This window comes from Elephantulus edwardii, unplaced genomic scaffold (genome assembly GCF_000299155.1).
Source record: "Elephantulus edwardii isolate Elephantulus edwardi_28Jun2011 unplaced genomic scaffold, EleEdw1.0 scaffold00056, whole genome shotgun sequence".
Lineage (NCBI taxonomy): Eukaryota > Metazoa > Chordata > Mammalia > Macroscelidea > Macroscelididae > Elephantulus > Elephantulus edwardii.
Window position 1 is genome coordinate 10,709,508 of NW_006399806.1, and position 15,811 is coordinate 10,725,318.

Consider the following 15,811-nt stretch of genomic DNA (forward strand, 5'->3'; position numbering starts at 1 on the left):
GTTGAAGACTGTAGTCCCTGACCTTCTGTAGCAAATGCCTCAGATCATCTTCAGTTTCAACAAGCAAGGTTGTGTCATCAGCATAATTCAGGTTGTTGTTGAGTCTTCATCCAGTCTTGATTCTATACTCCTCCTCATAAAGTCTTGCCTCCCAAATGATATGTTCTGCATATAGACTGAGAAGGTATGGGAAAATGACACATACCTAATGTGACTCTTTCTTGACTTTGAACCACAAAGTGCTTCCTTCTAATGACTGCTTCCTGCTCTCCGAAATGAACTTACATGAGCACAGATTAAGTGTTCTGGCATTCCTATTCTTCTCAACGTTAGCCACAATTCGTTGTGATCCACACAGTCAAATGCCTTTGCATAATCAATAAAACACAAACAGACATTCTCTGGTACTCATTGCTCTCAGTCAGGATCCACCAGGCATTGGCAATTATGTCCCTAGTGCCACTACCTCTTCCAAATCTAACTTGTATTTCTGGCAGTTCTCTGTCAATGTACTGTTCCAGTTATTTTTGGCTAATTTTTGGCAGGATTTTGATTTTGTGTGATATCAGTAATATTGTTTGATAACTTCCAAAGTCTATTCGATGACGATTTTTTAAATTGGAATAAATGTGGATCTATTCCAGTCAATTGTGCAGGTAACTGTCCTCCAGATTTCTGGGCATAAACTAGTGAGCTGGATCCAGGGCCACATTCGTTGTTGAAAAATATCAGTTGGTGTTCCATTTATACCTGCGGCCTTATTTTTTGTGAATTCCTTCAGAGCAGCTTCAACTTCCTTCTTCATTACCATTGCCTCTTGAACATATTTTATGTAATGAAATTCTTCTGTGTCAGCCAGTTCTTTTTGATACAGTGATTCTGTGTACTCCTTTTTTTCTTTTGATGCTTCCTGAATCATTCAATATTCTGCCCATAACATCTTAAAGCATTGCAACTCACAGCTTGAAACTGTTCTTCAGTTCCTTTAGCTTGAGAAATGTTGAGTGAGTTCTTCCCTTTTGCTTTTCTAACTCCAAAGCTTTCCAAATTTTGTTATGATACTTTGCCTTGTCTTCCTGAGCTGCAATTGGAAATCTTCTATTCAGCTCCTTAACTTCTTGATATCTTCCTTTTGCTTTGGCTTCTCAGCATTCTAGTGGAAAATTCAGTATTTTATGATATCTGTCTTGGTCTTTTCTTCCTCTGTAATAACTTTACAAAATTATATGTTATATTAAAAAGCAAACGTTAGTGAGATTATAATAGTGATGCTTTCTCCTCTTCAATTTTATTATTAATCTTTAAAAAGTGCTATTAATTAGTTATCTACCTGTCCAAGACAAGAAAGTTGACATTTTTTTAGTAAGGTAAGAAACCACTGGATAACATGAGAAAAGTTGAAAGCAAGCATGGCTAACAATTGAACAAATCCAAGTTGGTAATAAACAAAGGAAACAGAAGAGTTTGGGGAAAATCTCTTTAAGTCATTAAAAGATAAGCATTTATGTATTTTGTAAGAATGTTTTTTATTGCCAATGTTAATTATGATCATTTTTCTAGTGTAGTTTTATTATAGAGTTGCTGCTTAGCAGATATCAATATCATTGTAAGAAAGTATCTGAGGATCCTACGCAATACTATACAATACGAGCTCTGAAAATTTTTAGAGTATAATTATTCAACTACTGCATTGTAAATAATGCCAAAATGCTTCCATTCCTTTTCCACAAGTCATGTAAAATTGGAACTTAGTGACATTTGTTTTAATAAGTAAAATTTGTGAGCATTTGCTTGTCATTAGAATAGTAAACTCTGACTGCTTGGGTTAGTAGTTTATTGGCTCACTCATTGCAATTCTAGCCTGAACTTCCTTGTAGCTGATCCTTCATTGGGTTTCCTAAGCTATAAATAGCATAAGAAGAGATTGCCTGTCTTTCTGCTGTAGCTGCTGGTGGATTCAAACAGCCATAGAGGCATGGCCTTGGGTAACAAAACTCCCTACAGATGAGGTCCCTGTAGTTTTCTTTGGGTTACATGTGACCATGAAATTGGCTAAGAATGGTAAATTTTGAACTCAAGTCATTAATGATTATTACCATTTTTTGTTGGGGTATTTCATTGCCAAATTATGATACCTGCTAGAGCATTATTTTTGAAAACTAATTTTAAACGTTTCACATGTGTTGAGGCTATACACATATTATAGATTCCAATATAAAAGTTACATGATCCTCCATTGATGAGAATCTTTCTGAAATGGAAAATAGACATTGGAGGCTCTAATGTACATTGGTAAGAAAGATTTAAAAATTCAATTTGTGTATTTTAAACCTCAAGCAACCCACATGCCATCCTGGAACTAATTTATTAAGACAGTATTACATAAATTTCAAGAACAGATGAGTTAAAGTGATTTGGTGGGGAAAATACCATATGGAGTGCTAAAATATGCAAGGCACCATGATTCTGCAAAACTTTCTATAAAGCCAACAGTGGGTATATTGTGCATGGCTCATTAAAACTCTGCAATGCAAATGATGACAAAGAAAATAATGTATGGCTATATGGACTTTTAAATTTATTCAATCTCACCATTCACTCATGAATAATTTATAGATATTCCTGCAGCCAATCTGCACAAGTATACCATGAAGTGAATTTGAAATTATTATTCTCAAGATACAGTAAGAAAATACATTTGTGAAGCATTTTCATTATCAAAAACATGCCCTTGGCAATGTTATGGTCATTTTTGTTAACATTTTTCCTAAGCAATATATTTGGACTTGTTCTCATTCATCTAAATTTTCCTCGATACCAATAATAAGGTATGAAGGTATCTGTTAAGAGCTAGGAATGAGTTTCATGGTCATGGAAAATAGCAGATGTTGACAAACACATATTTAGGATCATTAATTTTATATTTTAACTAACCGAGCAAATCAATAGTCCCGTGGGAACTTAAAAGTGAACAAATATTACTCACTAAGTATTAACTTACTGGGTAATGGCTTAGCTGTAACGGAGAGAGTTAAGTGGGTTTTTTGATGGCTGCTAGTTTATGCTTGAGGATTTTGCTATACAACTGCAGAAGACATTTGCCATTATGCAATGTACCATTAAAGCTTAGCACAGATTGAAAGATGACTGCTGTCATATGGTGACGGTGAACTTGGTACACTCCTTATGCCACCATCTAACTCATCTGGAGAAATGGAGATAGTGGGCTCTTGAAGAAGCATATAAATAGAGCAATTCTGAAGGTTGGATAATTTCTAACAGATGTTCCATATAATGGATGGATCACAGGAAGGATGTCTTATGCAGACTATCTTGTTCAGTGGAGTATGATCGATGCTGCTTATTAGCTTGACTTAACATTCTGTGAGCTGACGTTGCAAGGCAAATATGTGAGCTCTGATTTACTGATACAGATCAGGTGATAAAATGTCTTTGCACCAGTGAGTAGACATCTCAGATGAAGTTTACCAATATTTCTTGAGTTGGCACACACAAAAAATAATTATGTGAACCAGTAACCTCCTGAACAAAATATGTAATTCAAAGAGACTTGATCCATACCATAGTTTTCTGTGATTAATGAGCACTTAAGTTAATCAAGTCAGAATGCTGACAAATGAAAATGCTGATACTTCAGCACAAATTATCAACTTATATTGTTTGCAAAGCTTTATTTTGTTTGAGATTTTATACTTTTGACCTAGAATGTTCAAAATCTAACACTTAATTTCATAAAACCTTGAGAAAGAACTCATGTTATTTCAAGTCATTAAAAAAATATATAAGTATTTTCCTGTCAGGGACTTCTCCAGAGTGCTGAAGAGCAAGGATTGTCAGTCTAGAAACTAACGTGAGCCTGATCCAGGCCATGGTCTTCACAATTACTTGCTATGCATCAGAAAGCTGGACAGTTACCAGGGATTACAGAAGAAAAGGAATTCCTTTGAGTTGTGGAGCTGGAGTATTGAATATTCCATGGACTGCCAAGAGAACTAACAGGTCTGTCCTGGGGAGGGTCAAAACTAGCTTTTCCTTGGAAGCAAGAACTTTGAGACTCCGTCTCACAGGTTTTGAGCATGTAGCCAGAAGGGACCAGTCTTTGAAGAAGGATATCATTCTTGGAAGGGTCAAGGGACAGTGCAGGAAACAAAGACCCTGGATGAGACGGACTGATAGAGTGTGTCAGAGACAGTGAGATGGATTGACTCAAGGTAGACTTCAGTGCCATAGGGTCACTATGAGTTGTAGTCAACTCGATGACACATAACAACAAAAACTTATTTTTAAAGCTTTCAAATTAACTTAAGCCTTTCATGATATTTAGTGAGTTTTTATGTTTTTATTTTTACATAGTTTTATTATTAACAAAAGTGAAGTTTTGGTTAAGTCTTATTCAAACATTCATAGAAACTATTGATTCTTTCAAAATAATGAATGCAGTGGTTTAACTCAATTTTATATGTTTGCTTCTCATTATTGGTGTTACTAAGCTATTTAGGGATGACTTTCCCTGCTATGAAAACAGTACTTTTAACAATATAACTACTATAACCTTTTCTGCACATCTTATTAAGAATAAAATTTAGTGTGTATATTTAACCTTCATTTTAGTCAGCCATATCCTCTTCATAATTTGCTGGCTTGTGGTTTCAGCACTTCAGTTTTTATTTCACACACGGGAAATACCATTACATGCTAAGAAAGCCATTGCATTTTGCTCAAGGATAGATGTCATCACAACAGAATAGTCATTGCATGTAAACGCATGGTAATATAAGCAACCCACGTTAGGAAATTGATTACAAGATTCCATTGACTCAGTTAATAGAATATACAGAGAAGCACCTGTTGATATTTGCCAGTTCATTCCAATGGCACTAAACTAGCAGAAAACATAATTATGCCAAGCCCATCAACATGCACATTTGACTGCGAGGAAGGAAAAGCTGAATAAATGCTCCAAATCACATTTAGAGTATACCATAAAGTTGTAATTGAACAAAATGGACAGAACAAGTAAAATGCTATAAGGTATTTCAGTCAATGGATAATCAGATAGCATTAATGATTAAATAAAGGTAGAACATTTTCTTGCCCAAACATACCATGAAGAACCATGATTTAACTCTTTAATCTTAATGAGTAAAGGAATGCAAATTATTTCTATAGTCAAGAAAATATACAAAGCAGACAAAAAATAGCCACTATTTTCTGGTCTTTCTACTACTAAGTCTTATTTCTCTTATTAAGACCATGAATGAAATGGGATTGTTCCGGCAGTTTAGTGGTAAGGTATTGTAATGGCAACTCAAAGACACCTGCCTTGAATCTACCAGCAACTTGTTCTGCAGGAGAAAGACACAAAAAAAATCTCCTTCCAAGTGATTTACTGCCTCTGCAAACCCCCTGCAGGATCAGATATGAGTCAATTCTGACTCTACGGTACATAAAAACTTCAGCTTCAATTTAGTTATTAGAAAGGAAATTAAGACCATGAGAGGTAAAATGGCTTGTCCATGGTTATTCAGCTAATGAGAGAGTGAGAGTCACATCTCCAAACAGATTTCTTTGAAAAATGCTATGCTGTTTTAAGTGAGCAAATATGCTATCATTATAGACATCTTAAAAAGTTTGAGTCATTTTCCTCAATTGAAATTTTGTGAGTCAATTAACATTTGTTGAGCATCAGCTATAAATTTTAGTGTTTCAGCTGCCCAATGATCTTAGTTTTTGAATGCAGAAAAAAAAAATACTGTAATACCTCCAGATCATGTACGTTCATTTTCTATTCCATTTTGCAACCTTGCAAGACTTCTGGACTAGTTCCATCTGGTTGGAGCCATACTGATAACTTGCCTCTCTATCCCATATAAAGTGAATCTGAAACTGCAGTTTAACAAGATCCCCAGGTGATTCTTACAGATCTCTTCTGTCTGGGCATCGGGTTAAACTAGATTTTTATTCAGCAAATTTTCAAGAGAAAATGAACCAGAATAATTTGTTCAAAGCCTCAGTTTTCCAAAGTAAAATCTACTTTTAGCACTTAGTAACATAGAGAGGAAATCCGTGTATTCACGTCCATGTATTCATGACCTTCTCATTTTATATTAGTGGGTCAATTTAGATTTACCTTGAACATACTAAGCACTAATTACTACACATCTTAGTTTGAAAAACGTAAAAAAGACTTACATTTAACTTATAATGTTGTTCACAAGGTTGATAAGAGTCATAGTAAATTCAATAGCGCATTTGAAAGATTGGAGGTTTTTATCCAGAGCAAGTTATTTTTTCTTCTTATTATTTTTTTAAAAGATAACAGACATCATGTGATGTTCACTTTCCCCCTACTCTTTATCTTTGGTTTCTCTAACTAATTGTCTTTATAATTCTAAATTAGAAAGTACTTAGTGAAATGGTGATATTACCTTTGCCAGGTATACTGGAAGGGCAGAATCCAGTGTGTAATAAAACGCAGCAGAAGCTTCCTCCATGCAGTGCTAGGCTTCCCTGTACAGTACCCAGGATTTTTATATTATTCAGTGCCCAATAATTTAGAATAGAGATGGCATGATGTACGGTATTCTCTCAGGTCAGAAAATATTGTTGAGTATTTACAAGATACATTGAACTAAAACAAGATTTCGGACTAAAGGCTAAAGTTAACTTACCAATTGTCTGCTGTTTTCCTTGGATTTGTGATGAGCCACTGATTTTAATTCAGTAGAACTGCTTTTGGTGCTGGTTCTCAATGATCACACTTGGGGTATCACAAAAGGACCATATAATATGTATATCACCTATGAGACTGTACATGTCTTGTTGTCCAGTACCATTGTGTTGGCTCAAACTCATAGAGTTTGCAGAACAAAACCATGCCCAATCTTGTAAGATCCTCACAATCTCCAGTGCTTGAGCCCATAGCTACAGTGGCTGTGTTAATCTGTCTTGCTGAGAGTCTTCTTTTTCCTGTTATCATTGTACTTTTCAAAACACAATGTCTTTCTTTAGTGACCAGTCCTTCCTGTTAACATCCAAAGTATTCTTCCAAGACAGAGAGATTTGTTCCTTTGAATGTCTGTGATATAATCACTGTTTTTCACCAGCACCACACATATTCTTAATTGTTTTATGAAATAAAATTATTGTTGTTGTTAGGTGGTGTTGTCAAGTTGATTTTGACTTATAGTGACACTATGAATAAAAGATCTGAACCCTGTTCTATCCTGTGCCATCCTCACACTCTCTAACAAACAATAGCTTATTGCAACAGTCAATCCACCTCATTGAGTGTCTTCCCCTCCTTTGCCAACCTTCCTCTCTTCCCAGCATCCTGTTCCTCTCCAAGGAATAGCACCTTCTAGCAGTTCCTCTCCAAGGAATAGCCCCTTCTAGCAGTATGTCCAATGTATGTGAGGTGAAGCCTCATCATTCTTTCCTCCAAAGAGCAGTCCAGCTGCATGCTCTCCAAAGCGTATTTGTTTGTTCTTTTTTGGCTGTCCATGGGATGTTCAGTGCTCTTCTCCAACATCACAACTCAAAGGCATCAAATCTTCTGTCATCCTTATTCATTGTCCAGCTCTCAGATGCATAGCAAATCAAATTAATATTCCCTTATAAAAAGGCTAAAACAATCCACCAAACTGTAAGTAAACAAAAAACTGGATTTACCCACAGAAATGCAAAGGTCAGTTTCAGAAGAGATTGGTGGTTAGTTTGGACTATATGCACATAAAATAGATGAAAAAAAATAAGTAGGGTGATTTTACTAAATAATTTACACAAACAAATGAACAGAGAAATGTACTTCCATTATTTTCTTAAGTAAAACTGACAAATTTTGGAATATCTTTCTTATCATTGAGCACAGAGACCATTTTACTTTGCTTTGACTTTTTATGCCTTGTGACATGATTTAAAGAGTCTTGTAACACAAGTGGTTGAAAGGTCAGCATCTATGCTGCTGACCATCCTGCTCCGAGAAAGAAACATGTGGCAGTCAGTCTGCTCCAAAAAGAACACAGCCCTGGACACTCTATGGAGAAGTCTACTCTGTTCTATGGGGTTATTATGACTAGAAATTGCACATTCAGTCAGTAGCAATGAATAAGTTTGGCTTTGGTGGTATTTTTGCAGCAAGCAATTTCAAAAAGTTGAAATAACAAAAGTAGCAATTGAAATAAAGATCAGAAGCTTTTAAAATAATTGAGAGTTTTGTCCTTGTGCCGTAATTGTACTGATCAGAAGACATTTTCAAATGGTCAAATAAGAGTAGATCACTTTCTCTTTCTTTCAGGTCTTTAGATGTCTATGACTTCGTTTTCTTTTTGGTAGCAACCTGCCTCTTGCTGCTACTTTCCAATCTCCATTGGAGACGCCTCCTCCTTTTCACCATTGGTATTTCTCAGAGTTCCATCTTTTTTCTTCAATGTTCATGTCCTCACCAAAACCCAATCTATTATTGCCAAGTTCATTCCAACTACTAGTGACCCCATAGCACAGAGTGGAACTGCTCCCTAGGACTTCTAAGGCTGTGACCTTTATGTAAGCAGACTGCAATGTCAGGCTCGAGCATGGCTCCGGGCAGGTTCGAACAGCTGGGCTTTGGGTTAGTAACGGAATGTTTAACTACTATATCACCAACGTTTCTTAATATTATGTAATCTTATTTCAATTTGACTTTAAACTACTTCTCAATGCCTGTTTCCTTCTAAGCTCAAAAGTCAAAAAGCCACTTACTTACTAAGTATCAACTTCTTTCTAAAATCTTACCTTGTGTTGCTCCTATACTCCAGTCCATTTACCTCCCTCTATTTCTGAGTAAGTCCCCTATTTATGGACAATTTGTACTTTCTATTTAATGTTATGTAAATTTCTTTTCACTTTGAAACTTTGTTCTCCCCTTGAAACAATTGAAGCAATTCCTAGTCAAAACAAAATCATCACAATCACTTGCTGCGCGTGTAGCTTTTAAATCATTGGAAAGGCTTAGAGCCTTTTCTTGCTCTAAAGTAAGGCTATAAAAGAATCATATGCACCTGCTCCAACTTACCTATAAATTCGACTTAGGAATGGATCTCGTTCATAACCCGGGGACTGCCTGTACATAAGAAGCATAATCATTTATTACTATGGTGATTACATAATTTATCACCCAAACTAGGGCAGTTTTGAGAGTGGAAAGAGCTTTACTAATAATATTCTGGCACACCAAATGTAACCTGGAACTGTATTGATTTAATCAGAATGCAGGATCTCCCTGGTATTGACCATTCAATTAAGCATTACGACTGACATTTATCATGGCCTTCTTGTTCTCATTTTCCATAGTCAGTAGACCATCAGATTCTGTAGATTCTCTTTCCTTCCATCTCTTGCATATTTTCACTTGTTTCCATTCATCTTTGTTTTATTTCAGACCCTTCTTAATTCTTGTCAGGATTCCTGCTTTGGTATCTTATTTGCTTCACTAGGAAACTCTCTTCTCATTCTCTAAAACTCTGTCTTCAGTTTCCACGTTTTACTAAATCATCATTTATCTGCTTTGGTCTTTTGATATATCTACACAACCTTTAAGATAAAGTAAAATTCCTTCTCCCGTCTCTGGGAGGCATTAACCCTCCTCTCTCTCCACTTCTAGGACGGTCCTGGTTGGTAGCAGGTGTGAACTCAGTAATGGATGAAAAGTATTTAAAGCATAATTTCATAAAACATGAATCTCATCAAGTTTACACAACTATGAAATGGTAGTACATGGGATTCTTTTTTTTTTTTTTTTGGTTAGGTGGAATGTATATAAAAAATAGTTGTGAGAAAAAGAGAAAAACAATACATGGTGAAAAATGTTTACCTTGTAAATATATGACACAAACATACATACATGATAAAGCCAAGCTAATAAAAGTTTTCTCAAAATAGAAAAGTGATGTCAGAGTACTTGTATCAAAATAGGAAAACACATTGATGAGGAAAGCATAAGTTTGATGATTTACATATTAGTGCTCAGAAAAGTACATGTTTAGTACTATAGAAAATCCAAAATGGCTGATTGTAAAAAATGGTACTCTTTAGTCTGTTGTTAGAGAGTTAACTGTCTTAAAATTTGTAATAGTTTTAAATAAGGGGCCTTACATTATGCACTGGATGCCACAAACACAACCTTGCTTGCAGGAAGTGAGGTATGTGAAGCACTTACTGAAGAAGATCAAAGACAGCACAGCCTTCAATATGGATTACATCTGAACATCAAGAAAATTCTTATCACTGGACTAACAGACAACATCAAGAGAGGCAGGAAAGATTGGCATCGTCAGTGGTTTAATTTTACTTGAATCTACAATTAACACCCACAGTAGAAGCAGTCAATAAATCAAAAGATATGTTGCATGAATGTACCATAATTTCTTGGAATGAATATGAGGATCCAAGGGAGGGGGAGAATGGAAGCAGAGGGGGAGAATGGGGGGGGATAGTTAATCATAGGGTCACACAGTTTGATGGGTAGTGGTGAAGGTAATGGGAAAGACCTGGTGTGAAAAACGATCTATTCGAACTTCTTATAAATAAACCATTATAAATAATCATCATCGTCAATAGAAACCTGTTGTAGTGGAGAAATGAGCTGTCACTACCTCTGCTAAGTTCTAGGACGTCAGTATAAAGACCGTGCACCTGATCCATGGTTTTTCAATTGCTTCCTATGTATCAGATAGCTGGACAACGAATAAGTATGACAGAAAAATTGATGCCTTTTAATTGTGATATTTATGAAAAAGAATTTCATATCCCACGGACTGTCAAAAGAACAAGCAAATCTGTGTTGGAGCCAAGTATAAACTAGGGTTTTCCTTAGAGGCAAGGATTTTGAAAGTTCATCTCACTTGGTTTGAGCATATCGTTGTTAAAGGCACAAGTCCTTGGAAGAAGACATGATGCTGGGAAAGACGGGGTGTCAGAGAAAGAAAGGAAAACTCAACAAGATAGTTTGACAAAGCGACTGTAACATGGAGCTTGAGTCCATTGGAGGTTGTGAGAATGACACAGGTCAGAGTAAGACTCAGATCTTTTGTTCATAGCGTTACTCTGAGTCAGAGTCAGCTTGAAGGTACATAACTACAACAAGCAGCAAAACTATATTTTGAAAACTTTTTCTGCCTCTAGACAGAGTAGATGAAATTCATACCTTGGCCCCCAGTCACTCTAGGTTGCCTAAGCATGATTTATTCTTTAATATATTTGTTTAATATATATTGATGTGTTTGCTCTAAGAAATGCATTTTGAAAATTCATTTTGTTAAAGTAAAATAAAATAACAAAAAGTAATACTCTTTTCAGTTTTTTGCATTTGGGGTTCTTATACTTGATCACTTCCGGTATGGCCTGAATTTACTTCTTAATGTTTTCTCTTTTTCCTAGGGTGGTATGATATAATCATATCCATATTTAAAGAGGTTTCTTGTAGCATTGTGTAGCATTATTTTTCTATGATTGTTATATAACACTTGAATAAGTGGCCAAAATTATGCACAGATGTCCAGGTGTGGCTTTAATTTTCTTTTATATTCCAGCAAAATAATTTCTTCTAACATATTCATTACTTCTATTATGGTTCTCCAAATTATGCATGGTGCTGTTATAATGCTGGTTCACTGAATATTAAATATGTGCGAGCAAGCAATTTTATGCTTCAGATGATGATTTATGGGAAAATTCAATTTTTGGAGGATGATGATAATGGTGGCAGAGAGGTGAATAATAGCACTGACATTCACAGGGAAAACAAAGCAAATGGGGAAAGTGTCAGGGAGTATTACCAGCCAGCAACACTCAGACTCCAGTGAGGTAGTGGTGTGAGTGAGGCCAAAACCTGAGCTCTCAAAAGCTGCACCTCTTGGAAGGTTCAAATCCACCAGTAGCTCCTTCCAAGGAAGATGGGAAAACCTCGTCCCAGGCAGGGCACAACATTGGAATTCCACTGTTGGGTCGGCTAGGAGTCACTTCTGATTCAATGACTTGATGGCACTGAGTTTGAGGTGAGTATGGGACCAGGTGAAGAGTTATATATAGGGTTTGGTGAGATACACAAAACAATGCTACATTTTAATCTGTTGTTAGAGAGTATAGATTATCTTTAATGAGATAGGAGACAAGTAAAATATATCCTTCTTCAATCTGGGAGTAAACAGAGGTATATATATATATTTTTTTCTCCTTTAAAGTTCTACTAAAAAAGACTATAAAGACATGGGAACATATTTCTCTTCCTCTCCAAATGTATGGTCATTATGCTCACCACTAAACAAAGTGAATCCAATGATGGTATTCTACAAGGAGATTGATGGTGGAATAATCTTTGCTAGTTCCATGGAGATACAGTGCTTTATGGCTTCCACTAGTGGGATTGTAGTCATCATTTGAAAAGTTCAGTCTAAAATACTTAGCTCTGTGACTTACACGAACAGCAAATGCCTGAGCTTACCAGTTCATGAATGGAAAATTGAGGGAAAAGACCCTAGCAAAATGTGATAATCTTCAATTTAACTTTGAAAGCCAACATTAAATACATGGCTCTTTTAGAATATGAGCTTCTTCAATCCTAGGAGCTGATAACTGTGGGGGGGGGGGGAAGAAAGAAAAGAAAACTCAAAAGAGAAAGAGGAAGTATTAGAATCCTTAGCTCCATTTTCAAATCTGTGTAAGACCAACCAGGCAGAAGAGGCAAACTATTTTTGCTAATTTTAGAAAAATAATGCAAATATGTAATAGGAAATTGGCGACTTGATCAAACTCACTTCAAGTGAAAGCTTGAGCTGAATGTTACATGAATATTCAGACAATAGCAACCTGTTTGAAATTGCTATTGAGCATATTTCCAAAATTTATGCATTCTATCATCTCCCAGGCAGAAAGCCAAAGGCTAAAAGAGCAGAACATGAAAAAGCTGAACCTGAATTATGTTCTAAACCCTGTTGAGTTTAATTTTACTTACAAAGCAGAATGTTAGTTTGCCACTTAAATTTGCCCCTTTCAGCCCAGTAAAAATATCCAGTTTCTTGTTATCAGCCTCTGAATTGTGTTATTCGTTTGGAAAGCTCCAATTTTAGGAGCATCATTCTAAATTACTAGGCAAGTGCTACACAGTAAATACACATAATCTAAAACAGACCATAGCAAGAGAAGAAAGTCATTTCTGTAAATTTGACTGCAGTATGGGGTTTGCAGTTCCACGAACTTTGTAACGTCAGGAGGCACAAAGAGAATGTTTGAGCTAAATGGAGTATTATGAGAGAAAGTGTGCATTTAAACCTTGTTGTTTATAACAGAGAACTACTCATATTCTTGATACAAATTTGAAGAAAAGTTCAAATAGCCTTCTACACAGAAACAAGCATAGCACATATGAACAAGCTGCCACTAATTTCAGATATATCATTTATTATACACAGCATTTTACCAGGACCAATGATGAATGCAATACTCCAAATCAATGAACTTTTGGCAATATATGCAACTAAAACCAAGAGGTTATAAAACTCGTATGTACCTCCTACTTCCCACTAAAGATTTCTACAGCATTAACTAATTCTTAAAAATTGAAACAGCGCAAGTGGATCAATTAATCTAAAATACATGGCCTTGTAATAAGTTTTAAAATTTTAGTTGGAGGAATTTCATGCAATTATCACATCACTCACTATCTTTTAAGATAAAACAAAAGGAGAGGACAGGTGGTGAGTGTATAGTAATGTTCTGGGAGTTGCCTTGAATTGTTGTTAACTAGTATATTCACCTTGTGATAGTTCATTGAGATGTATACCTGTGTACTTAAAATATGTGAACTTTTCTGCATGTGTATTTTATATCAATAAAAAAGTAAAAGAAAAGAAAGATTAAAATGCAGGGTAGGTTTGCTGTTCTTACAAGGAGGTGGGTATTGTTCCAAAGGAAATGAGTTGCTAGTCATCAAGTAAGGGATAGCTTCATAGGGTCATGGTATCTGGTGGTGTGACTCATAGTTGAAATCACTTAACTGTCACTGCTTCACAGAGGGGCTGCGCTGACATTTTCAGACTTAAAAAAAAAAATATCCCTGTCACTTAACAGTTGCAAATGTCACCTTCGTAGGCGTGCAGTTTTCCTGTTGTGAGAAACAGATTTAGAAGTTAGTGAAGGAAAAAAAATTCCTAGGGGTTCCACTAGCTTTGCATTTGAAAAAACACACACATATATACAAACAAATTTTATTACTCTAGTCCAAGCAATATTAGTGGCTCAACTGTGTAAAATTTCAGCTTGGCATTAAATTGGTTAAGTATTTAATGACCACTTCACTAAAGGTGCTTTGGACCCTGTCTGTTCCTAAGGAGCAGTTTTCCATGTAATCTTTTCAAAGGCAAAAGGTTAAGCAAAAACGACATATATTGTAAAACTGAAAGTAAAATGTGCAGTACTGGTATGCTCAATGTACATGCATTTCAATTCCTTTGTATGATAATTTATGGTGATCATGTTTTCAGACTGCACTATTAGCATACTCACCCCTAACAAGAAGTTCTGCCTCATCTGACACACTGTCTGCTGTGGTCTGTACCCTGCAGCCATATCTCCCAGCATGCATCAGAAGGATGTTCCTGATCATTAAATCTGCAGAGGATGCTTGCTGAAAGAGGGATGAAGTGCCAGTTTAAAATGTTGCAAATCTGCCTAGTTCAAGGTGGTTTAAGGGGGAACTTTGCATATTCAGTCAAAGGGCCCATTTTTTTGCTTTCCCAATTATATGACAACAATTCAGCAATCAAACATGCCCTGTTTTAAGGACCACATGGAAATGAACATTCAATATTGCATATAATGATTTATAAACTAAAATATTGATAAAATATTTAAGTATACATGAATGCAAAATATTAAAAAATATAAAAATATTCATTGAGAAAAAAATTCCTTTACTATTCAAAGGTAGGGCTATTTTTGAAGCAGGAAAAGAGAATTGAAAGGAATTGCAACGTGAGAGAAATTTGCATGAGACCATAGCAATCAGAAGACTATCTCACATGGCTTTATTGAATGGTTCCTTTTATAAATGCACCTTGGGCAATGGAATAGTGATCCTGCTTAGGTGACAGATTGCCAGTTCCCACGGCCATGTCTTTACTTAACAAAGATTTATTCCTTCTGTAACCACCATTATTGGAAACCAGGGTCAGCTTGAGTCTTTGTTAATCAATGCAGTAACAAAACACAAAATAAGCTCAAAACTTGATTCTTGTTGAGAGCAAGTTGATGAGAACATAGATGAAGTATAACTGCATTTAGGAGATCAATGAGCATCAGGGAGAAGATATTTTAGATTTATCATTTATGAGATTAGTGATGATCCCATAATTTAGAATGACTGGTAGAAACCTTTCATGACTTAATCTTGTGTTTCATTTATATCATCAGAGAAATAGATTTGTAAAAATAGAGCTTTAGAACTCCTCATGAGGTGACTTTGTGTGGGGTTCTTTTTTTTTTTTTTTTTGGTAATGACATAACGAAACTGCAATACTGCCCTTAGTTTCTTGAAATCAAAGAACCATTGACTGGAATGAGACCACATGCATATAACTTGAAATGACATTAAGACAGCTCAGAACTCTCCAATAATAGCTGAACACCTAAAAGAATGTTTAATGTCAACCAGAGGGAAGTACTCCAGATTAGAGTGAGAGAGAGCAAGCTTCCTTTTTTCTTTCTTTCTTTCTTTCTTTCTTTCTTTCTTTCTTTCTTTCTTTCTTTCTTTCTTTCT

The 15,811-nt window shown here is 35.7% G+C and overlaps 1 protein-coding gene across 1 annotated transcript in view; it reads right to left on the reverse strand.

The window, feature by feature from the left end:
* Positions 1–15,811, reverse strand: part of CNTN5 (contactin 5) — a 789,484-nt gene that overhangs the window by 117,522 nt on the left and 656,151 nt on the right. Inside the window, exon 12 of the mRNA XM_006887326.1 lies at positions 14,560–14,680. Coding sequence (XP_006887388.1) covers positions 14,560–14,680 — 121 coding nt within the window. The remainder of the gene's footprint in view (positions 1–14,559; positions 14,681–15,811) is intronic.